Source organism: Eptesicus fuscus, chromosome 9 (assembly GCF_027574615.1).
Source record: "Eptesicus fuscus isolate TK198812 chromosome 9, DD_ASM_mEF_20220401, whole genome shotgun sequence".
Classification (NCBI taxonomy): domain Eukaryota; kingdom Metazoa; phylum Chordata; class Mammalia; order Chiroptera; family Vespertilionidae; genus Eptesicus; species Eptesicus fuscus.
Genome location: NC_072481.1, coordinates 69,647,408 through 69,672,061, shown reverse-complemented (window position 1 = coordinate 69,672,061; position 24,654 = coordinate 69,647,408). Strand labels below are relative to the sequence as shown.

At 45.3% G+C, this 24,654-nt stretch overlaps 1 protein-coding gene across 1 annotated transcript in view; it reads right to left on the bottom strand.

The window, feature by feature from the left end:
- BTBD8 (BTB domain containing 8) overlaps window positions 1–24,654 on the bottom strand; it is a 99,138-nt gene that overhangs the window by 63,503 nt on the left and 10,981 nt on the right. Inside the window, exons 3-4 of the mRNA XM_054721355.1 lie at window positions 7,639–7,871; window positions 1,953–2,070 (exon numbers count right to left, since the gene is read on the bottom strand). Coding sequence (XP_054577330.1) covers window positions 1,953–2,070; window positions 7,639–7,871 — 351 coding nt within the window. The remainder of the gene's footprint in view (window positions 1–1,952; window positions 2,071–7,638; window positions 7,872–24,654) is intronic.

Here is a 24,654-nt window from a genome sequence, read left to right as displayed (position 1 = left end):
TACTAGAGGCCCGGTGAATGAAAATTCATGCACTGGAGGGGGCCGTCCCTCAGCCTGGCCTGCCCACTCTCACAGTCCAGGAGCCCTCAGGGGCGGGCGGCGACCTGGCAATCAGGGGAAGGCAACGCCCCATCACACCTCTGCTGCTGCCACTGCCAGCAGTGCAAGTCTCGGCTGGCCCTGGTTACCTGAGCCTCAGGTGGCCCTGGGTGGCTAGAAAGCCACCATCTGAGGCTTGCCTGTGCCTCAGGCCGGTCCTGGGCGGCTGGGCAGCTGACATCTGAGGCTTGCCTGTGCCTCAGGCCGGCCCTGGGTGGCTAGACAGCCGACATCTGAGGCTTGCCTGCACCTCAGGCTGGCCCTGGGCGGCTGGGGGGCTGAGGGGACAGGGGGACTCTGGAGGCAGGCGCGCAGAGCAGCTGGACCCACCTGGGGATGGGCCCAGCTGTGCCACACGCCTGCCGCCCTGGCAGGGCTGAGGGGACTGGGCGCCGCCATCTTGTGGCTGTGGGTGCTGCTCTCTTTAAGGGCGTGGCAGTCAATTAGCATATTCCCTCCTTATTGGCTATAGGTGCCACCATCTTTGTGAGGGTGTGGCAGTCAATTAGTATATTCCCTCTTTATTATACAGGATTTTATTATATATAATGCAGATTTTATAAATATTAGGAAAATGTGTACGCATGTAATTAAAAAATATATGTTCCCAAAGAGAAAAGTTCAAATTTTGAATGGTAAATAGCCTGAATGAAATGGCAATCCTAGAGTTTAGCAATGTAATGCTGTCAATTAATAGGCAAAACCAGTATGATTTTTCAAAATCCTCACTGAGGACATGCTCCCGTTGATTTCAGAGAGAGCGGAAGGAAGAGGGAGAGAGAGAGATAGATATATAAACATCGATGTGAAAGAGAAACATTGATTGTTGCCCCCGTACGTGCCCTGACTGGCTAGGTATGTGCCCTGACTGGGAATCGAACCCTTCAGTGCATGGGATAATGCTCCAGCCAATTGAGCCACACCTGCCAGGGCATCAGTATGATTTTTGAAAGCACAAACATCACTACTGTTTGGCTTGATGAATGGCTGAAATCTAAACCCAATGCTAATATTATTAAGGCTGTGCACCCTTGCACCTTGAGGACTGCTTCTTGCCACTGCAAATAATTTGGTTCTTCCTCTTCAGGAGCACCACAGTGACTTACCAACATTCTCTCTGAAACACAGAGAGGGAAAGAGAAGAATTGTCTGGGTTCCTCAGTTTTGTGGTTCTGATTCTAGTCCATTGTGAGGACCAGCTGTACTTCTGTCCCTTGGGTTCCAACAGAAAGTCTGTATTTCTTATTAAAACTTTTTCTTCTTTTAAGCAGATTTTAATTATTTGCAAAAAAAGAACTGGACCAACACAGGCAGCAGAATTTAATTTGAATGTCTAACCTAACAGTAAAGCAGAATTTTTTAAAAGTACATTGAAATATTAAACCTCCTAATCAATGCTATTCACTAGAATCCATTTTGAATGAAAGACTGAATTGAAATGCATTCAGAGAAAATACATGTCATTCATGTAGAAATAATCATTGTTAATACTATAACGCCTGTGAAACGAAAAACTGCATTTAATTACATTTTCTGTGACAGTGGCTTTCAAATCTATTTTAGGCAGCAGAATATTTTCTTCTAATGAAAGCTTAGGTTCCTGCCCAATGCAAAACACAGATCTGCTCTGGCTGAAGCATGTGCACATGCCGGGGTTGGGGCTTGTGTGCACCCACAGGCAGAAAATGCTACCTGATGGCCAACCCCTCCCCTGTCAGAGTCCCCCTGAGGAATCAGCATGGAACCCCTGTGTAATCAGAGCCGGAAAGCCACTGTGCTAGAAAAACACAGTCACCCGTTGACAATTAATACTGCCACAACCAAGACACCAAACCAATCACATGCCTAGTTACCTGTGAGTTTTAAAACTTTTTCCATCAACGTAAATATCAATATCTGGGCAACAATGATTCACGTAAAGATTCAATAAGTCTTTTCCCAATTCAGATGCAGGTTCCAAGTCATAAATATCTTTAAAAGAGAAAACTAAAAATTAGTTTATTTAATAATATAAATATCAAAAAATTATATTTTAACATTAACAAAGGTTTTTCCACATAGTCATCTTGATTAGCTATTGAAATAGAGCAACAATAACTGGAATATTTAAGTGGAAAGTTAAAAATAAAACAACATTTTAAATCATGTATACTTTCTGCTTTGAAATAAATATTTCCACTTATATTTAAATATAGATATACCTTTAAATGTAGATACACATTTAAATATATATAATAGTATCATAAACTTATAAACCAAAATAGAAGCCACTGCATGAACATCTGACATAGAAAATTAGAAAATTTTCCAATTTTGGTATTTTTCCTTCCTATTCCTGGATTTATGGCTAGAATTATCAGTGAATTAATAGAAATTCAACTGAAATCAATGGGATTTATAGAACACTTACTATGAGTTTAGTACTATACACAGTATGGAGAGGTATAGAACATCAATATTTTATAAATTAGCTCTACTTCAAAAGGTTCACAATTTAGGTAGTGGGAAGTAAAATATAAAACATGTATACAAAAAAAAAGAAAAACACTACTCTGTATATCATAGCTTTGTCAGTCCAAAAACTTTCATCAGTACATCTGGTGAGGATCAGTCACAGGGGACAGATTCCTACTAACCAAAATTACAAATTAAATATTTATAAACCAGAATGCCAATATTGGCTCTACTTATCAAAAGAGATCCAGAATTTGACCACTGCAAAATGGCACCCCCAAACTCCTTAAGATGGCTTATGAGTAAGGTGACCACATATCATGGTTAGTCTGGGAGAGTCCCAGTTAATGCCTGTTGTTGCCCCAGAATAATTATCAACAGCAGTAATAAATTTTCACCTTTCACTCTCTCATAAGGGTCCCAGACTAGACAATAAAATATAAGATCATCCTTTATATAAATAAGGCTCTTCATAATCTGGCTTCTGCTTATATCTCCAGGCTCATTTCTTATTGTAACCATTTCTATCCTCTACTTACCTCCACTCTCACAACAAACCACTTCTGATTTTCTAAATATGCTATGTACCTGGCTCTCTGCCTCCAAACATGTTGTTTCCTTTGCCTAGAATATTCCCCTAAACTGCTCTTCCTTTTAGGACTCAATTCAGACATCACTCTCTCCAGATAGTTTTCTCTAGAAGCTTAAATCCAGGTAACATATGCCCTACTGGTGTCTTCATCACACTTTGTACATAACCCACCTATCTCCTACTGTTACTGTTGTGCCTGTTATTAATATTAGTAATAGGAAAGGAGCAATGTGGAGGCCAGACATTATAAGCATGGTCATCTGGTCAGCTTCACCAGGAAGCTGCAACTTCATGCTCCCCCGGGAACCCCGGGTCCATTCCCTACAATCACTAGGGGAAGAGGTCCAACAAAGGGGAAGATGGGTACATGCACAGTGAAGTTGGGGTGACACAGGAAAGGTGCTTGCCTGTCAGTCTCACCTGAAACAAAGATAACTGGCTAGGGGGTGGAGCCACTGCAAGCCCACGAAAATCTGGATACACATAATCCCCAGACAAAGGAATTCTCTTGGCTGCCTTGCTCCTCTTGCTTTGCTCCTGCTTTTTGCACTCACCAATGCTCCCTCCACAGCCATGTGGCCTAGAAACCACATGGCCCAGGGCCATGTGGACCCCACATACAATGGACTGCAGCTGTGAACACAACCTAACTAGCCTGATGCTGGACTGGACTGTGCAAATGTGGAGCGGAAACTCTGGGCAATGGCTTGATCTTAGCTCTGCTAAAGACAAAATGGGACTTTTTCCATGGTGGGACAGAGGGAGATTGAACCTTGGAAACTCAGGGGTTTAATTCCACAGAAATAAAGCTTTCCATGATATCTCATCCTCCCATGAGGGCCTCAGGAAATTCTTGTTCCCACGGCACACCAAGAAGTCCACTTCCACCAGCAACAGCACCCCACAGATAACACTACTAAATTGCAGGACAGGAACACTACCTGTTTTGTTCACTTGTAAATCTTCAACTCCTAGCACCAAGTTGATACTCAATTGAATACTGTGATGAATAATTCGAATGGCCTTCCAGGAACAAATCCAAGTGCAAAAGCACACAGTGACTAAATATAGTTTTTTGGAGGGAAACACCAAGTAATTCAGTAAGACAAGAGCTCACGGGGTACAAGGGGGTTTTGAAAACAGGATGGTGTGGAGTTCTAGGCAGGAGCCAGTTCACAAAATCCCTTTACACGGCAGGAAAGAATTTGAGATTTATATTAATGCTATGCGACACCACTGGAGAATTTTAATAAGAGGAGTGCCATGAGTAGACTTGCAATCAACAGACATTGTTCTATATGATATAAATGGGTGGCACAATGAGAGGCCTGGCAAGCAGCTGGGGTGCAAATTCTCAAGGAAAATAGCCAAGTCCTAAAATAAAGAATTGGCAACAGGATATATAAGAGAAGTTTTTAAGACTACTTAGGAGGTAAATCAATAGACAGGTTAATAAATCAACAGAAGGGTATGAGGAGAGTAAATGAATAGAAACATAGTATAATACTAGGAGCCCAGCGTGCGATTCGAAATCGCGCGGCGACGCCCACCCTCGAGTCGCCGATCCAGCCCTGCCTCGCTCTCCAGCCCTTGAAGCAGCTGCGGCCGCTGCTGATCAGGCCCTTCTCCAGGACAGGCGCGCCCTCGACACTGCATACACAACCTCCTCCTGTACGGTTGACCCGTTATGGTATTGCAGTTGATTAGCATGTTTCTCTACTTTATATATATAGATAATTCACACTGATAGAGTATTCAAATAAAGAGCAGGTTGGGAGAGGTGGATAATTAGGTCAGTTTGGGACAGGTTAAATTTTGAGATATTTAAGGTATACAAGGTGGAAGAAAAGTAGATTTCAGTTGTGAGTTTATTCTTGTATTATTATTAACTGTTGTATTATTTTTCATACAAACAACTGTAAACCTACTTTTGCCTCACTCTGTATTTAGACAATATATGAAGTTCAAAAAAATCAAGAACAACAATTATCTGAAGGGCAGAAAGATGATGTGCCAGTGAAGGAGAATGAGGAAAAACAAAGAAAATCAAGAGAGCACAACATCATAGAACACAGAGGAAGTTTTGAGGAGGGTGGTATTGGCAGTATGAAAGACTGCAAACAAGTTAATAAAATATGGACAAGTGTCTGTGAAACTGGTAAACATGGGCATTTTCCATGGAGTGATGGAGAAAGTGGTTAAAAGGCAGGGGGTTGAGGAGTAAAAGAACTCTTTTCACTTATACTTAACAACTTGTTTGGCTGCTTTAATGGGTTGTGGTGGGGCCACTACAGAGCTCTAGACTACAGGCAGGAAAAATGGGTATCAAATACCAGCTCTGCCCATGTCTATATGTATGGCTTTGGGAAAGTCCTTTAATCCTGAGCCTTGGAATCCTACCTATAAAAGCAGTCTGTAACTACTTATGTCTTAGTTTATCTGAGGCTAAAGGAGATAAAATATGAATGGATTTGTCTCAAGCCTAGAATAGACATTCATTCATTCATTCTTATTTATTCACCACTAGAGGCCCAGTGCATGAAATTCGTGCATGGGGAGCGGGGGGAGTGGTGTCCCTCAGCCCAGCCTGCACCCTCTCCAATTCGGGACCCCTTGGGGGATGTCCAACTGCCAGTTTAGGCCAGATCCCACAGGAAAATCCATAAACCGGCCGTTGGACATCTCTCTTGCAATCCGGGACCGCTGGCTCCTAGCCACTCACCTGCCCGTGTGCCTGATCACCCCTAACCGCCTCTGCCTGCTGGCCTGATCTCCCCTAACCACCCTCCCCTGCCAGCCTGATCGCCCCTAACTGCCCTCACCTGCCAGCTTCATCACCCCTAACCACCTCTGCCTTGGCCCCCGCCACTGTGGCTTTGTCCGGAAGGAGGACCAGACAACCGAAAGATGTCCAGTCAACCCGGTCTAATTAGCATATTATCCTTTTATTAGTATAGATAATAAAGTATGGTGAATAATCAGAGTAATATAACTGAGCTAAAATCACTTTGTTTGTTATTATTGTTGAACTAAACATCAGTAACAAAATCCTTTAGTTAACTGATAATTCCATATACATTCAATTTTGCTGTAACACTTGTTTTGAAAACGTAAGTTTGATCCAACACAATTGATATATTAGGGAACAATCTGAGCATAACAGAAAATTTTCATTTGCTTAGGTACAAGTTCATCCACGAGAAACACTAGGTCAATGCAGAAAACTGTACCAGCTGAACTGAACCATGGAAAAAATACACAAAGCACACTAAAACATCCACTAGATACTCAGTTCACTGCATGTTATGAGCCACACCCATCCATATCTGGTGTTACAAATTCCCATCTTATTTTAGGTGGAGTTCAACCAATATTTGGGAAACCACTTTCTATTAATATATTTGTGTTTCTACATGGTCTGGCCTTTCAGGAGAGCACTGGCAAATTTGGATAAAAGATTAACAGTAAACATGCCTTGGAAGCTAGAGATAATGTGATGCCCCAAAAAGATTTAGAGATGCTCCTCACCCCCAAACCATTTATTTCCTTACACTCCAGGATAGTGAAGCTCCCTTCCTCTCCCCTCACCAGAGATGTATTTACCTTCCAAAGCAAAGTTCTATCTGTCTCTCTGTCTCTCTCTGGTTTGGAGGATGGGCAGATCTGCTGGAACACTATAAAACTCTCCGAATTTTCATGTTCCTCTCCGTGGTGCAATCCCACTGCATGTGAAGGATAACATTCGGGCCTCACCACATAGCCTTATGGGAATTGGGGGTTGGAACTAGCACTAAGATGCTCTGTGCGTAATAAACAGTTTGTTCTCTGACTCAGAGATTTCAAGTTTCTTGTTAGAACATTTACTATTTCTATATATCTGTATTTCTATAGCTATATCCTTAACACCCTCCTTCCCCACCATTCCACAATAATTCACAAGCTGCAATTCCTCTGACATGCACTCCCACAAACAAGCTAAAAGCTTTTTCAAAGTCAAATGCCATATTTATTGAAGTATTTATATATTTCTTCACCTTTTAACATGTTTTTAAAACTAAGCTATCATTTTTATTATGTTCCTATCTTTTAAAAATGTGTCATGGCAAAATTTTTAGTAATTTTTTGTGTCATGACAAAAAGTAACAGTGATTTTTGTGTTGCATGGTGTTTTTTAAGAAATGCATTACATTGTATTATAACAGAACTGACTATGGTCTGGTAGATTAGAATAAGGATAACAACATGTGGAAGCTTAAAAGGATAATTGTAAATTATATGTGTATTTATTTATAATAATTCCATCTCAAATTACTTGGGAATATGAGAGTTGACCATACTATTATTTTCATTTACCCATAAAATTTCCTTTCATTTAATTTATAAAAAGAGCAGTAGAGCTTATTTTTGAAGTATGCTTTTCTCTAATTATATCAGAATATAATTACTTTCATGCCCACAAAATTTTATAAAAATCAACAAATAAAATGCCTTACCACTGGAAATAAAATTGTCCTCTTCATCGTTGATATCTGGAATTTCATGCTTCAGAAGAGAACAATCAGGTGATGTTTTATCTAAGAGCTCTAAAGATGGTCTTCCATCATTGTCAGTATATTTTCCAAAACTGAAGTCATGTTTAGTTTGTGGTAACCCACTCTCTCCTATCTTTTTCCTAAGAATTTCCTTTTCATAGTTTTTTAAGTTTCTGTTTGATGAGTATACAATCCTAAAATACAAAATGTAAAATATTAATAGAAAGAATGATGATTCTTAAAAATTAGTTTCCTACTGTGCAGCTTTCATATACAACAACTACATAATTTAAAAACATTTAAGCCCCTGGATCCGGGTGAGGCCTCGTGCACCTAGGCCCGGGTGAGGACACGTGCCCCTGGGTCTGGGAGAGGCCACGCGTCCCTGGGTCCGGGTGAGACCATGTGTCCCTGGATCCGGATGAGGCCTCGTGCACCTAGGCCCGGGTGAAGCCACGTGCCCCTGGGTCTGGGAGAGGCTAAGCGTCCCTGGATCCGGGTGAGACCATGTGTCCCTGGATTCGGGTGAGGCCTCGTGCACCTAGGCCCGGGTGAGGTCACGTGCCCCTGGGTCTGGGAGAGGCCAAGCGTCCCTAGGTCCGGGTGAGACCATGTGTCCCTGGATCCGGGTGAGGCATTGTGCACCTAGGCCCGGGTGAGGCCACGTACCCCTGGGACTAGGAGAGGCCAAGCGTCCCTGGGTCCGGGTGAGACCATGTGTCCCTGGATCCGGGTGAGGCCTCGTGCACCTAGGCCTGGGTGAGGCCACGTGCCCCTGGGTCTGGGAGAGGCCAAGCGTCCCTGGGTCCGGGTGAGACCATGTGTCCCTGGATCCGGGTGAGGCCTTGTGCACCTAGGCCCGGGTGAGGCCACGTACACCTGGGTCTGGGAGAGGCCAAGCGCCCCTGGGTCCGGGTGAGACCATGGGTCCCCGGATCCGGGTGAGGCCTCGTGCACCTAGGTCCAGGTGAGGCCACGTGCCCCTGGGTCTGGGAGAGGCCACGCACCCCTGGGTCCGGGCGAGACCATGTGTCCCTGGATCCGGGTGAGGCCTCGTGCACCTAGGCCCGGGTGAGGCCACGTGCACCTGGGTCTGGGAGAGGCCAAGCGCCCCTGGGTCCGGGTGAGACCATGGGTCCCCGGATCCGGGTGAGGCCTCGTGCACCTAGGTCCGGGTGAGGCCACGTGCCCCTGGGTCTGGGAGAGGCCACGCACCCCTGGGTCCGGGCGAGACCATGTGTCTCTGGATCCGGGTGAGGCCTTGCGCACCTAGGCCCGGGTGAGGCCACGTGCCCCTGGGTCTGGGAGAGGCCAAGCATCCCTGGGTCCGGGTGAGACCATGCGTCCCTGGATCCGGATGAGGCCTTGTGCACCTAGACCCGGGTGAGGCCACGTGCCCCTGGGTCTGGGAGAGACCAGGCGTCCCTGGATCCGGGTGAGACCATGTGTCCCTGGATCCGGGTGAGACCTTGTGCACCTAGGCCCGGGTGAGGCCACGTGTCCCTGGGTCTAGGAGAGGCCAAGCGTCCCTGGGTCCGGGTGAGACCATGTGTCCCTGGATCTGGGTGAGGCCTCGTGCACCTAGGCCCGGGTGAGGCCTCGTGCCCCTGGGCCTGGGAGAGGCCAAGCGCCCCTGGGTCCGGGTGAGACCATGGGTCCCTGGATCCGGGTGAGGCCTCGTGCACCTAGGTCCAGGTGAGGCCACGTGCCCCTGGGTCTGGGAGAGGCCACGCACCACTGGGTCCGGGCGAGACCATGTGTCCCTGGATCCGGGTGAGGCCTCGCGCACCTAGGCCCGGGTGAGGCCACGTGCCCCTGGGTCTGGGAGAGGCCAAGCGTCCCTGGGTCCGGGTGAGACCATGTGTCCCTGGATCCGGGTGAGGCCTCGTACACCTAGGCCCGGGTGGGGCCACGTGCCCTGGGTCTGGGAGAGGCCAAGCGCCCCTGGGTCCGGGTGAGACCATGTGTCCCTGGATCCGGGTGAGGCCTCGTGCACCTAGGCCCGGGTGAGGCCACGTGCCCCTGGGCCTGGGAGAGGCCAAGCGCCCCTGGGTCCGGGTGAGACCATGGGTCCCTGGATCCGGGTGAGGCCTCGTGCACCTAGGTCCAGGTGAGGCCACGTGCCCCTGGGTCTGGGAGAGGCCACGCACCACTGGGTCCGGGTGAGACCATGTGTCCCTGGATCCGGGTGAGGCCTCGCGCACCTAGGCCCGGGTGAGGCCACGTGCCCCTGGGTATGGGAGAGGCCAAGCGTCCCTGGGTCCGGGTGAGACCATGTGTCCCTGGATCCGGGTGAGGCCTCGTACACCTAGGCCCGGGTGAGGCCACGTGCCCCTGGGTCTGGGAGAGGCCAAGCGCCCCTGGGTCCGGGTGAGACCATGTGTCCCTGGATCCGGGTGAGGCCTCGTGCACCTAGGCCCAGGTGAGGCCACGTGCCCCTGGGTCTGGGAGAGGCCAAGCGCCCCTGGGTCCGGGTGAGACCATGTGTCCCCGGATCCGGGTGAGACCTCGTGCACCTAGGCCCGGGTGAGGCCACGTTCCCCTGGGTCTGGGAGAGGCCAAGCATCCCTGGGTCCGGGTGAGACCATGTGTCCCTGGATCCAGGTGAGCCCTTGTGCAACTAAGCCCGGGTGAGGCCACGTGCCCCTGGGTCTGGGAGAGGCAAAGCGTCCCTGGGTACGGGTGAAGCCAGATCCTGGGTCCGGGTGAGGCCGTGTGCCCCTGGATCCATCCGGGTGAGGCTGGATCCCAGGCCCGGGTGAGACCACGCGCCCCTTGGGTAAGGGTGAGGCCACGTGCCCCTTAGTCCGGGTGACGCCGTGCCCCTGGGTCCGGCCGAGACCAAACCAGAGGGAGTCGGACCTCTGTTACCACCATTTGTCCACCATCCAGAGCTGAGGGGTCAGTGCTGACATGTACACATAAGGAACTGCTGGACATTGAAATTGGGTCTCAAAAGAACTGTTGGTCCAGGGGGAAGCTCGCTACAGACTGATTCATTTGCCTGTCAACATAACTATTATTGCTCGTCTCACATTCAGTTCTTATAAGTATATATCTAGTGACATATGATCTCGCTCATCTAGGGGAAATGATGAACAACATAGACTGAGGAACAAGAACAGAACCATAAGCAAGGAGGCATCGATCGGACTATCGGGCCTCAGAGGAAGGATAGGGGATGGTGGGGGGAAGGTGGGGGGAGGGGGAGAGTTCAACCAAAGGACCTGTATGCATGCATATAAGCCTATCCAACGGTTAAGTTCAACAGGGGGTTGGGGCATGCGTGGGGAGAGGGGTGGGATGGGACCGGGGGGATGAGGACAAATATGTGACACCTTAATCAATAAAGAAATTAAAAAAATAAAAAATATATAAATAAATAAATAAATAAATAAATAAAAATAAAAAAAAAAATAAAAACATTTAAGCCCTAGCTGGTTTGGCTCAGTGGATAGAGTGTCAGACTGCAGAATGAAGGTTACCAGGTTCGATTCAAGGCACATGGACTGAGCTGCAGGCTCGATCCACAGTAGGGGGCGTGCAGGAGGCAGCCGATCAATGATTCTCTCTCATCATTGATGTTTCTATCTCTCTCTCCCTCTCCTTTCCTCTCTGAAATCAATAAAAATATATTTTTAAAAATTTAAAATCTGAACAAACTGTAGAAAAGTCTATCTAAAATAGCAGAAAGTTTGAAAAGTAGTCTATAAATTTTTTTATGTTAAAGAGGAATATATAATGCCAACAAATTAGATAACCTAAATGAAGTGGACAATTCCCAGAAAGACACACACTACCAAATCTGACTTAAGAAGAAACAGAATAGCCAGGCCAGTGTTGCTCAGTGATAGACCCACAAATCAGGAGGTCACGGTCTGATTCCCAGTCTGGGCACATGCCTGGTTTGTGGGCTCTATCCCCAGTGCGGGGTGTGCAGAAGGCAGCCGATCGATGGTCCTCATCATTGGTATTTCTTTCTCTCTCCCTCTCCCTCTCCCTTCCTCTCTCTGAAATCAATAAGAAACAGACTATCTAAGTAGACCTAAAACAGGTAAAGAGATTGAATTAGTAATCAAAAATGTCCCACAAAGAAAAGCCCAGAACAAGGTGCCTTCACTGGTGAACGCTACCAAATGTTCAAAGAAGAACTAACACCTTTACAAATTTTTCCAAAGAGAAGAAAGCAGTTCCCAACTTATTCTGTGAGGTCAGTATTATCCTGATACAAAAGCACACGCAGACATCACACGAAAAACAACAACAACATAGACTGGTATCTTTAGTAATAAAGATGAAAACATCCTCAACAAAATAATAGCTAACGGAATCCAGCAACATATAAAAAGAATTATACATCATGACTAACTGGGATTTAACTTAGGAAATCAAGAGTAGTTAAACATATGAAAATCAATGTTATATGCCATATTCTATGGCCCGAATGTCTGTGCGCCACCCCCACAACCCATCAAAATTCAAATGTTAAAACTTAATGGTCAGTGTGATGATATTAGGAGGTGAGACCTCTGCTAAGTGATTAGGTCATTAGGGCAGAGCCCTCATGAATGGAATTAGTACCCTTATAAAAGAAACTCCGAAGTTATCCCTTGCCTCTTTCTACCATGTGAGGGCACAGTGAGAAGTCAGCAGTCTGCAACCCAGAATAGGGCCTTCACCAGAACCCTACCATCCTGGCACTCTGATCTCAGACTTCCAGTCTCCAGAACTGTGAGAGATAAATCTCTGTTGCTGATAAGTCACCTAGTCTGTGGTATATTCATATAGCAGCCCGAATCTAGCCTGAATGGACTGAGACACCATATCAACAGGACAAAAACCTACATGATCATCTTAATAAACACTAAGAAAATGCATTTAACAAAACCCAAAACCTTGTCACGATAGAACACTAAACAAACTAGGAATAGAAGGGAACATGCTCAACCTGACTAAAAAAAAAGAACACCCATAGCTAACATCATCCTTACCAGTGAAAGGCTGAAAGCTTTCCTTCTAAGGTCAGCAAAGATACCAGCTCTCACCACTTCTATTCAATATTTAACTGGAAGTTCTAGTTGAGGCAATTAGGCAAGAAAAATAAATAAAAGGCGTCTGGATTGGAAAATAATACCAAGTTGAGCTGGTGTGGCTCAGTGGTTGAGCACTGACCCATGAACCAGAAGTTCATGGCTTGATTCCCAGTCAGGGAACATGCCTGGGTTGTGGGTTCAATTCCCAGTAGGGGGTGTGCAGGAGACAGCCGATCAATGATTCTCTCTCATCACTGATGTTTCTATCTCTCTGTCCCTCTCTGAAATCAATAAAAAATATACATTTTTTAAAAAGAAAAGAATACACAAAGCTATCTCTATTTACAGATGACAAACACGTACACAGAGGTTGAATTAATCACTAATGGTCAATGATTTAATCATTTGTGCCTATGTAATGATGCCTCCATAAAAACCCTAAAGGGTGGGGTTTGAAGAGCCTTCAGGTTGGTGAACACGTAAAGATATTAGGAGCATGGTTTGCCCAGAGAGGGCATGGAAGCTCTGTGCCCTTTTACACATACCTGACTCTATTCATCTCTTCTATCTGACTATTTCCGAGTAATATCCTTTATAATAAAACTAGAGGCCTGGTGCACGTAATTAGAGCACGGGGTGTGTGTGTGTCCTTCAGCCCAGCCTGCACCCTCTCCAATCTGGGATCCCTCTCACAATCCAGGACTGCTGGCTCCCAACTGCTTGCCTCCCTGCCTTCCTGATTGCCCCAAACCGATTCTGCCTGCCAGCCTGATCACCCCTTAACCACTACCCTGACAGCCTGACTGATGCCTAACTGCTCCCCTGCCAGCCTGATTGCCCCAAACTGCCCTCCCCTGAAGGCCTGGTCACCCCTAACTGCCCTCCCCTGCAGGCCTGGTCACCCTTAACTGCCCTCCCCTGCAGGCCTGGGTCTCCCCCAACTGCTCTCCCCTGCAGGCCTGGGCCCTCCCCTGCAGGCCTGGACACCCCAACTGCTCTCCCCTTCAGGCCTGGGTCCCCGCCCAACTTCCCTCCTCTGCTGGCCTGGTCACCCCTAACTGCCCTCCCCTGCAGGCTTGATCACACCCAACTGCCCTCCCTTGCAGGCCTGGTCCCTCCCAACTACCCTCCCTTGCTGGCCTGATCGCCTACAACTGCCCTCCCCTGATGGCCATCTTGTGGTGGCCATCTTGTGTCACATGGGGGCAGCCATCTTGTGTGTTTGAGTGATGGTCAATTTGCATATTACTGTTTTATTAGATAGGATGGTAATGTAAGTAAGTAAAATGTATTCCTGAGTTTTGTGATCTGCTCTAGCAAATTTATTGAACATAAGGTACGAGTTGTGGGAACCTCCAAGTTATACAGTTGGTCAGAAGCATAGGTAACAACCTGGACTTCAGATTGGCATCTGAAGTGGGGAATGGGGAGCAGTCCTATGGGAATGAGCCCTTAACCTGTGGGATCTGATGCTTTCTCCAGGTATATATTATCAGAATTTAGTTAAATCTATAGGACACCTAGCTGGTGTCTGGAGAATCTCAGAATTGCTTGGTGTGAGGAAAAATCCCTACACATTTGGTGACCAGAAGTGTCAGGACTTAAGTATTCTATGAGTAGAGTATTAAGAGTGAAAGAGCCTTGTCAGGGTTGGTCAGTGGTTAGTTATCACTGACTACAGGCCGGCACTTTACTCAATCCCCAGTAAAGTGCCGGCCTGTAGGATGAAGGGTCTCAGGTTTGATTCCAGGGCAAGGGTATATACCTGGGTTGTAGGCTCAATCCCTGGCCCCGATTGGGGCATGGGTGGGAGGCAACCAATCGATGTGTCTCTTTCACATTGATGACGCCCCCCCCCCCCCCGGGCGCTTCCACTTGGTCTGAAAATCAATGGAAAAAATATCCTCGAATGAGGATTAATAAAACAAAACAAAACAAAAGAGTGGAAGAGACACACAGGAGCGTGTCTTCCTTTACAGGTGTCTAGATAATCCAATGGGAAAAGATAGTCTCTTAAAAAATATGGTGCTGGGACAAGCTGATATCCAAATGCAAAAGAATGAAGTAGGACCCTAGGCTCACACTATATACAAAAATTAATTTATTCAATGATCTAAATGTAAGAATTAGAAGTATAAAACTTTTGTAAGTATACTGAGATATAAATCTTCATGACCTTGGATTAGGCAATGGTTTCTTAGATATGACATCAAAAGCACAATTAACAAAAAGTAAATAAAATAGAAATCATAGAAATTTAAAATTTTAAAGAACTCATGGACATAGACAACAGTGTGGTGATTGGGAGGAGCGGGTGGAAGAGGACATAGAGGGATAAATGGTGATGGAAAAAGTAAAATAAAATTAAAAGAAAAAAATTTTTTGTGCTTTCAAGGATACCATAAAAAAAGTTAAAAGACAACCCACAGAATGGGAGAAAACTTTTGCAAATCATTTATCTAATATGAGATTGTATCTAGAATATATAAAGAAATTCTAGCCCTAGCCGGTTTGGCTCAGTGGATAGAGCGTGGGCCTGTGGACTGAAGGATCCTGGGTTCAATTCCAGTCAAGTGTACATGCCCAGGTTGTGGGCTCAATCCCCAGTAAAGGGCATGCAGGAGGCAGCCGATCAGTAATTCTCTATCATTGATGTTTCTATTTCTCTCTCCCTTTCTCTCTGAAATCAATAAAAATATTGTTTAAAAAAAATTTCTACAACTCAATAAATATAAAGACAAATAACCCAAATTTAAAACAGGCAAAAAATAGGCAATTCTCCAAACAAGATATACAATCAGCCAATATGCACACACAAAAAAAGATGTTCAAAAGCACTAGTCATCAGAGGAATGAAAATCAAAACCACAAGATATCACTTCATACCCATTAGGCTATAATAAAAAAGATAATAACAAGTTTTGTTGAGAATTTGGAACAACTGAAAACCTCATACATGGGGGTAAGAATGTGAAATGGTGTAGCATCTTTGAAAAACAGTCTGGCAATTCTACTTTTAGGTGTATAACAAAAGAAAACTGAAAACATGCTGACACAAAAACTTGCACATAATGTTCACAGAATTATTCATAACATTAAAAGATCAAAACAACCCAAATGTCTATCAACTGATAAATGGATAAACAAAATATGGTATATCCACATGTACAGAAAAGAGTTAACATACCAGACCTGATTGTTATCTTCTGTAAGACTTACAAGGTTAGCCCTTGGTTGGTATCTGAAAACATGATTTCAGGAGTGTTCCTAGGATTTTGTAAATTACAAGGGTGGCTCATTATGCCTAAACAATTGGTTTATGCTAAACACCTCCTTTCTTTCTAGGAGACTGGAATATGGGTATACATTAGGCCAGGCGTCCTCAAACCACGGCCTGCGGGCCACATGCGGATGTTCTTGCCGTTTTGTTTTTTTACTTCAAAATAAGATATGTGCAGTGTGCATAGGAATTTGTTCATAGGTTTTTTTTAAACTATAGTCCGGCCCTCCAACGGTCTGAGGGACAGTGAACTGGCCCCCTGTTTAAAAAGTTTGAGGACCCCTGCATTAGGCAAAGGAAGCACATGTAACTAACCTCTAATAAAAACTCTGGATGTTGGCCTTTAATGAGCTTCCCTGGTTGAAAACATTTCAGAAATGTTGTCACAACTCATTGCTAGGAGAGAGGATCCTTGGAAGCTTGCATCTGGTTTCCTGTAGACTTTACCCCATGTGCCTTTTCTCTGTGTCCTTGTAATAAATCATAGCTTAGAGTATGACTATATGCTGAGTCCTGAATCCTTCTCACAAAATCATCAAACCTGAGGATGGTCTTGGTGACCCTTGATCCATTATACAATGAAATATCCTATATAATAAAAGCCTAATATGCTAAGTGTCAGGTCGTCCAGTAGTCTGTTCAACCAATCTAAGCGTAATATGCTAATGATATGCTAAGGCCGCTCAACTGCTTGCTATGACATGCACTGACCACCAGAGGGCAGATAGTCAACCCATTGAGCAGTTGTTATGACGTACACTGACCACCAGGGGGCAGACAGTTGACTAGTAGGTTAGCTTGCTGTTGGGGTCCGGCCAATCGGGACTGAGTGAGACAGGATGGACATGCCCTGGAGCCCTTTTACGGTCCCTCCTCAGCCCCGATCATGCACTGGTGGGGTTGCTCGGCCTGGCCTGCGCCCTCTCGCAACCCAGGACCCCTCGGGGGATGTCAGAAAGCTGGTTTCAGCCTGATCTCGCTCAATGCAGGAGCTGCCCCTGGTGGTCAGTGCGCTTCCACAGGGGGAGCACCACTTAGCCAGAAGCCAGGCTCATAGCTGGTGAGCAAAGCGGTGGTGGCAGGAGCCTCTCCCACCTCTGCAGCAGCGCTAAGGATGTCCGACTGCCGGCTTAAGCCATCAGTCAAACATCCGCCAAGGGCCCCGGACTGTGAGAGGGCACAGGCTGGGCTGAGGGACCCCCACCACCACCCTGAGTGCACAAATTTTGTGCACCGGGCCTCTAGTTCAACCATAAAAAGGAACGAAGTACTGATGAACAACACAACATGGATGAACCTTGAAAATATCATACCAAATTTAAAAAGCCAGACATAAAAGGCCGAATACTATATGATGCCACTTATTTGTAATGCCCACAATAAGCAAAACCTTAAAGACAGAAAGTAGATTACTGGTTGCCAGGAACTAGAGGGGAGGAAAGAGTAGAAAGTAACTCCTAATGGGTATAGGATTTCTTTTTAGGATGGTGACAATATTCTGGAATTAGGCAGTGATGATGGTTGCACAACACTGTGAATACAGTAGATCCTTGAATAGCTTAGATTTAAATCAGCATCAGCATTTGAATGGACCTGTGCAGTTCCAACCTGCGTTGATCAAGGGTCAACTGTATTCTAAAACCACTGAATTACTTACTTTAAAAGAGTGAATTTTATAATATGTGAATATCTCAATTTTTTAAAAGGAGAATGGAATTGGGAAGCGTGATAGATAACTTGAGATTTGATGTGAAAGGGAGCAGAGCATTAGGATATTAGCTGGTAGAGTATTAGCTGGAGGGTAAGTAGGGTAAGGAGAGGGTTTTGTTGTTCTTTTAGGTGAGGGGAGACACCATGTTTATATGCTAACTAGAGGCCCTATGTACGAAATTCGTGCAAGAGTAGGCCTTTGCACCCCGGCTTCATCCGGAAGGTTGTCCAGAAGGATGTCCTGACGTGGTCAATTTGCATATTATGCTTTTATTATTATACACTAGTGGCCCAGTGCATGAAATTCGCGCATGGGGGGGGGGTCCCCTCAGCCCAGCCTGCACCCTTTCCAATCGGGGACCCCTTGGGGGATGTCCGACTGCTGGTTTAGGCCCAATCCCACAGGGCCCTCCCCTGCTGGCCTGATCTCACCCCCAACTGCCCTCCCCTGCTGGCAGTCAGACATCCCTCTCGCAATCTGGCACCACTGGCTCCTAACCGCTCACCTGCCTGCCTGCCTGATCAACCCTAACTGCCTCTGCCTGCCTGCCTGATTGCCCCTAACCCCTTTGCTTGCCTGCCTGATCACCACTAACCTCTCTGCCTGCCTGCCTGATCTCCCCTAACTGCCTCTACCTGCCTGCCTGATCGCCCCTAACTGCCCTCCCCTGCTGGCCTGATCTTGCCCCCAACTGCTCTCCCCTGCTGGCCTGATCTCGCCCCCAACTGCCCTCCAGTGCCGGCCTGATCTCACCCCCAACGGCCCTCCCCTGCCAGCCTGATCTCGCCCCTAACTGCTCTCCCCTGCTGGCCTGATCGCCCCTAACTGCCTCTGCCTGCCTAATCGCCCCTAACTGCCTTCCCCTGCCAGCCTGATCTCATCCCCAACTTCCCTCCCCTGCCAGCCTGATCTAGCCGCCAACGGCCCTCCCCTGCCAGCCTGAACTCACCCCCAACTGCCCTCCCCTGCTGGCCTGAACTCACCCCCCAACTGCCCTCCCCTGCCGGCCTGATCTCACCCCCAACTGCCCTCCCCTGCTGCCCTGGTCCCCCCCAACAGTCCTCCCCTGCTGTCCTGGTCTCACTTTAAATGAAGCTAGATGGTTTGGCTCAGTGGACAGAGCATCAGCCTATAGACTGAAGGGTCCCGGTCAGGGCACATGCCCAGGTTGCGGAATTGATCCCTATTGGGGGTGTGTAGGAGGCAGCCGATCAATTGCAAAACTGTTTCAGCCATAGCATAATGATTCTCATCACTGATGTTTCTATCCCCCTTCCTCTCTGAAATCAATTTATATAGATATAGATATAGATATATAGATATAGATATATAGTGAGACTCACTAGCATGTGTTTTTCTCCTGTCTTATTTTATATATATACTAGAGGCCTGGTGCACAAAATTCGTGCACGGGGGTGGGGGAGAGGAAGGGGTTGTCCTTTAGCCCAGCCTGCACCCTTTCCAATCTGGGACCCCTTGAGGGATGTCCACTGGGATCGGGCCTAAATGGGTGGCTGGACATCCCTTTCACAATCCAGGACTGCTGGCTCCAAAACCGCTTATCTGCCTCTGCCTAAATGCCCCTAACCGCTTCTGCCTGCCAGCCTGATCACCCCCTAACCACTCCCGTCAGCCTGATCGACGCCTAACTGCTCCCTGACCAGCCCGGTCACCCTTAACTGCCCTCCCGTGCTGGCCTGGTCACCCCTAACTGCCCTCCCCTGCAAGCCTGCCCCCTCCCAACTGTCCTCCCCTGCAGGACTGGTCCCCCCCAAATGCCCTCCCCTGCTGGCCTGGTCCCCCCCAACTGCCCTCCTCTGCTGGCCCACTACCCCTAACTGCCCTCCCCTGTAGGCCTGGGTCCCCCCCCCCAACTGTCCTCCCCTGCAGGCCTGGTCCCCCCCAACTGCCCTCCCCTCCTGTCCTGATTCCCCTCAACAGTCCTCCCCTGCTGTCCTGGTCCTCCCCAACTGCCCTCCTCTGCTGGCCTGGTCTCCCCTAACTGCCCTCCCTGCTGGCCTGATTGCCCACAACTGCCCTCCCCTGCAGGCCTGGGTCCCCCCCAACTGCCCTCTCTTGCTGGCCTGGTCTGCCCCAACTGCCCTCCTCTGCCGGCCTGGTCACCCCTAACTGCCCACAACTGCCCTCCCCTGCAGGCCATCTTGTGTCCACATGGGAGCAGCCATCTTTGACCACATGGGGGCAGCCATCTCGTGTCTTGGAGTGATGGTCAATTTGCATATTACTCTTTTATTAGAGAGGATATACATATATATAGTGAGACTGACTAGTATGTGTTTTTCTCCTGTCTTACTTGACTGTATAGATGCAGGAATGGAGTAGTCAAAGGGTTGCACTCTAGGTTTAGAGTTTTGACATGCAAATAAGACAAATTCAGAGGGAAGGGGGAATAGAGGCTGTATGTAAAGGAAGTGACACAATGATAGAAAGGAATGTAAGCAGAGTAAGGATGGAAATGAAAACATCAGCAGATAAGAAACGATAAAATTTTGTAAGATTAACTGCAGGTCCTGGTGGAGTTAATGAATTATTAGAATTGGAGCTTTAAAGGAGTGAACTAGAAAAATAGGAGGCAGAAGTTAAGAGAGTGAGATGCTTGGAATCTGATTGTGGAAAGTTGCAGTTATTGATAATGACATAACATTATTTCACTTGGTATTGAGTGGTCAAGGTATAATGGAAAACAAGATTACCAGAAAATGGGAATTAAGGAACTAAGAGGCCATTGTATTAAAAACACCATCTATGCCCTGGCCAGTTTTCTCAGTGGTTAGAACATCAGCCCGTGGACCGAAGGGTCTCGCGTTTGATTCCTGGTCAAGGGCATGTACCTTGGTTGTAGGTTCGATCCCTGGCCCTGGTGGCAGAGGGCTAGAGACTCTGGGCTATAAAGGTGGTCTTTAGATGTCTACTATTTAGCCATGGAAAGATTAGAGCAGAGGAATATTACTTTCTGGAGTGTAAGAACCAGATAAAAGACATGGGTGCCTGAATGAACTCTGGACTGGGTGGTTTGCTTATCAAAGGCATGCTTACAGGAATTAGCTAACTGTGGGGCCCTACTTCATCAGGGTCAGTAGGGCCCCAAATGCCAAAATATCAAGAACACAGAAAATATAGTTAAGTATAATTAATACAAGAGTATACCTATCTCACCCACCTCCACCCCTACTAGTCAGTATAAAGGACGTAGGAGGGAAAACAGCCAGCACTCGAGAAAGCTGCAGGGAAAATGGAATCCTTGGTTTTGTGTTATTCTATATGTTTACCTTATTGATATTTTATCCTAGCATTTCCCAGTTATTGATGTTAAACTTAAAATTCAAAGATCTTCCCTCTTTTCTTTCCTTTACACACACATGCACACATACAAATATACATACAGTCTCACAACTATAACATAGGAAGTCTTGTTGGGAAATCAAAGATTTTTATAACCCTGAGTTAAATTTTAATCATGAGATCATAAAGCAAACACTACTTTCCACTAAATCATTTGATCCAAATTTGAAGTCACTGTATAAAAAACAACTTTTCAAAAACTGTATTTCCAACTCTAACTCAAGTATACACCAAAGTACTCTATATTGAGTAGCAACATAACAGAATATTTCAAAAATTTTATTGGTTATTTAAAGAGAAAGAATGTGCCTTGAAGACACTTATAAGGAGTGAATTTCACAAAGTAAAAACTCAAAAATCTTTTTTATTAGGATTTTTACTAAACAAAAAATTTAACCTCATATTTTACATTATAACCTTCTACTTATGCTTTATATTAATATAGAGAAGTTTCAATGTAAAGTGCTAAAAAATGGGAGAGGGTACATAACAAACACTTTCTATATGTAAAAGAATACATGAGGTACCCTGGGGATGTTCACATCAATGAGATGACTTAATCTCAAGGAGCTTATATAACAACAGACATACATGACTAACCTACTACAAAACAGAACGTGACTAAGTGCTTAAAAGAGAGGACTGTGAAGCACAAAGCCATTTACTCCAAACTCCTGTTCTAAAGATGAAAAACACACACAAGCTAACAGAAATCATAAAACAAGATAATGCACAGCCAGAAGGCAGATCTCTGTCTTGTTGCCAAGTCCAGTGCTTCCTCCATTCTATCATGCTGTCTCTCATTCGATCTTTTTTCTATTCTTTTTATTTATTTTTTAACTGTATTATTAATCCATTATTAAGAAATTCACCTCTATTACTGTCATGAAGTGGAGGTTGGGTTAACTGACGAGTTCTTGAGGTACCTACACCCCACTCTGGACTTCCTGGTTATAAACACTATCTCAACTGAAAGCCAGACTCAGGAAGCCTCAATCCCTGCCCTCTCATTCCTGTAAGATGCCAAAACCAACTATGGAGGAGGCTTTTTTCAGAGAAGAGAACTTTGTCTTCCCAGAAGACAAACCCTCTACTTTGCCTTAAAAGGTAGATAGCAACCCAAACCACAAACAGATTGTGACCTCCAAAACCTCAATTCCATCATTTTTAATGATCACAAATAAAGGATAACAATGATGGAATTTCTCCTTTTCTCTAATAAATAAAACTTTGGTCTATATCAAGCATCTACTTATAAACATACACTCAATACCTAAAGAAATGTGTAATTTCATAGGACAAACTACTATGAATAACACTTATTAAAATGTATTTAGTGCTTACCATATGGCAGGTCACTGTGCTAAGTGCTTTATGAGCATCTCATTTAACCCGCACAACAACACTCTGAAGTGGGTATTGTGATGATGTCCATTTTTTTCAGGTGAGGAAACTAATGATAACTGTTTAGTTCAAATTCATAGTTAGAAGTGGTGGACCTGGCTTGACTACAAAGCCTGCTCTTACAACAATGCCACTATACCACCTACTAGAGAAAAAAATATATACATTTAAAGTTGATAGTTGAAACTCAATGATGAGCCTATGATCTATACTGGAAGATAACAATGATTTTCTAAATTTCTCTTACAGTCTCTGTTTAAATTATATGTCACTGTTCTTACACATGGGGAGAAGCTAAGATTAGGCAATTTTCCATTTATGCTTGTAGGAGCTTCATAGCCTAACCAATGGTTAAGGACAACAGGGGGGTGGGGGCATCCGTGGGGAGGGGTGGAGGATGGGAATGGGGGGATGAGGACAAATATGTGACACCTTAATCAATAAAGAAATTAAAAAAAAAAGATGAGCACATAAAAAAAAAAAAAAGAAACTCTGAAATAAAGAAATAGGCCATTTAAGCAATGGCTGGAGCATAAAATGAAGAAAAAATAAGCCAAATCAAAGAAATATACTTAAAATTTAATCACTCAAAAGTAATTTTCTACGCTAAAGTCAACATGATTTTGATTATAGGCAAGAAGTATGTCAGCAAACAGCTAAAAGCCTAGCATCTAAAAAACACCTAGGATCCAGTACATAAAAACAGAAAAATCTAACTGAGTTCTCATAAAAGTCAAACTGATAACTGGCATTAAGGACAGACATACAGACCAATGAAATAGAACTGAGAAACCAGAAACAAACCCTAACGTTTATGTGTCAGCTTAGACTGCCATAACAAAGTATCATAGACTAGTGGCTTAACCAACAGAAATTTATTTCTCACAGTTCTGAAAGCTGGAAGTCCAAGATCAGGGTGCCACCATGGTCGGGTTCTGGTGAGAACTCTCTTCATGGCTTGTAGTTAGTCAACTTCTTGCTGTATCCTCACATGGCAGAGACAGAGCAGACTCTGGTATATCTTCTTACAAGGGCACTATTCCCATCATGAGGGTCCCACCCTCATGTCCTCATTTAAATCTAATTACCACCCAAAGGCACAAAATATAGTCCCTGAATATCATCACACTGGAGGTTATGACTTCAACATATAAGTTCTGGGGTAAAACAATTCAGTCCATAGCAATGGGCAACGGATTTTCAACAAGGATGTACAGGCAACCACATGGGGAAAGAAGTCTCTTCAAAAATGGTCCTGGAATAACTAGGTATCACACACAAAAGAATGAAGTTGGACCCTTCCTCATATAAACAAACAAACAAACAAACTCTAAATGGATTATAGAAGGCTAAATGTAAGAGCTAAAAGCATAAAACCAAGGACATGTTGCCATCTCCACCTAGTTTAGACTTCATACCCCAGGACCTGGTCCTTTTTTGGCTAGCATACGGCTCCATAAACCCTTTCTTTTTTTTTCTTTTTTTTAAATATATTTTATTGATTTTTTTACAGAGAGGAAGAGAGAGGGATAGAGAGTTAGAAACATCGATGAGAGAGAAACATCGATCAGCTGCCTCTTGCACACCCCCTACTGGGGATGTGCCCGCAACCAAGGTACATGCCCTTGACCGGAATCGAACCTGGAACCCTTGAGTCCGCAGGCCGACGCTCTATCCACTGAGCCAAACCGGTTTCGGCCATAAACCCTTTCTTAAAAAAGATAAAATAAAATAAAATAAAATAAATAAAATAAAATAAAATAAAATAAATAAATAAATAAATAAATAAAATAAAATAAAATAATAAAATAAAACCATCCTATCCTATATAATAAAAGGTAATATGCAAAGCAACCGAATGGCGAAACGACCGGTCGCTATGATGCACATTGACCACCAGGGGGCAGATACTCAACGCAGGAGCTGACCCCTGGTGGTCAGTGTGCTCCAACAGGGAAAGCACCACTCAGCCAGAAGCCACTCATGGAGCCTCTCCCGCCTCTGCAGCAGCGCTAAGGATGTCTGACTGACAGCTTAGGTCTGTATGTCTGTCCTTAATTCAATTTAAACATCTGCTCTTCTTATCATCCAGTAATGACACTTTGAGGCCCCCAAGAGGCAATACCTCATCCCTAGCTCAGAATGTCTTATACCTCAATCCCCTTTTCTATCTCTGCTCATCTCAT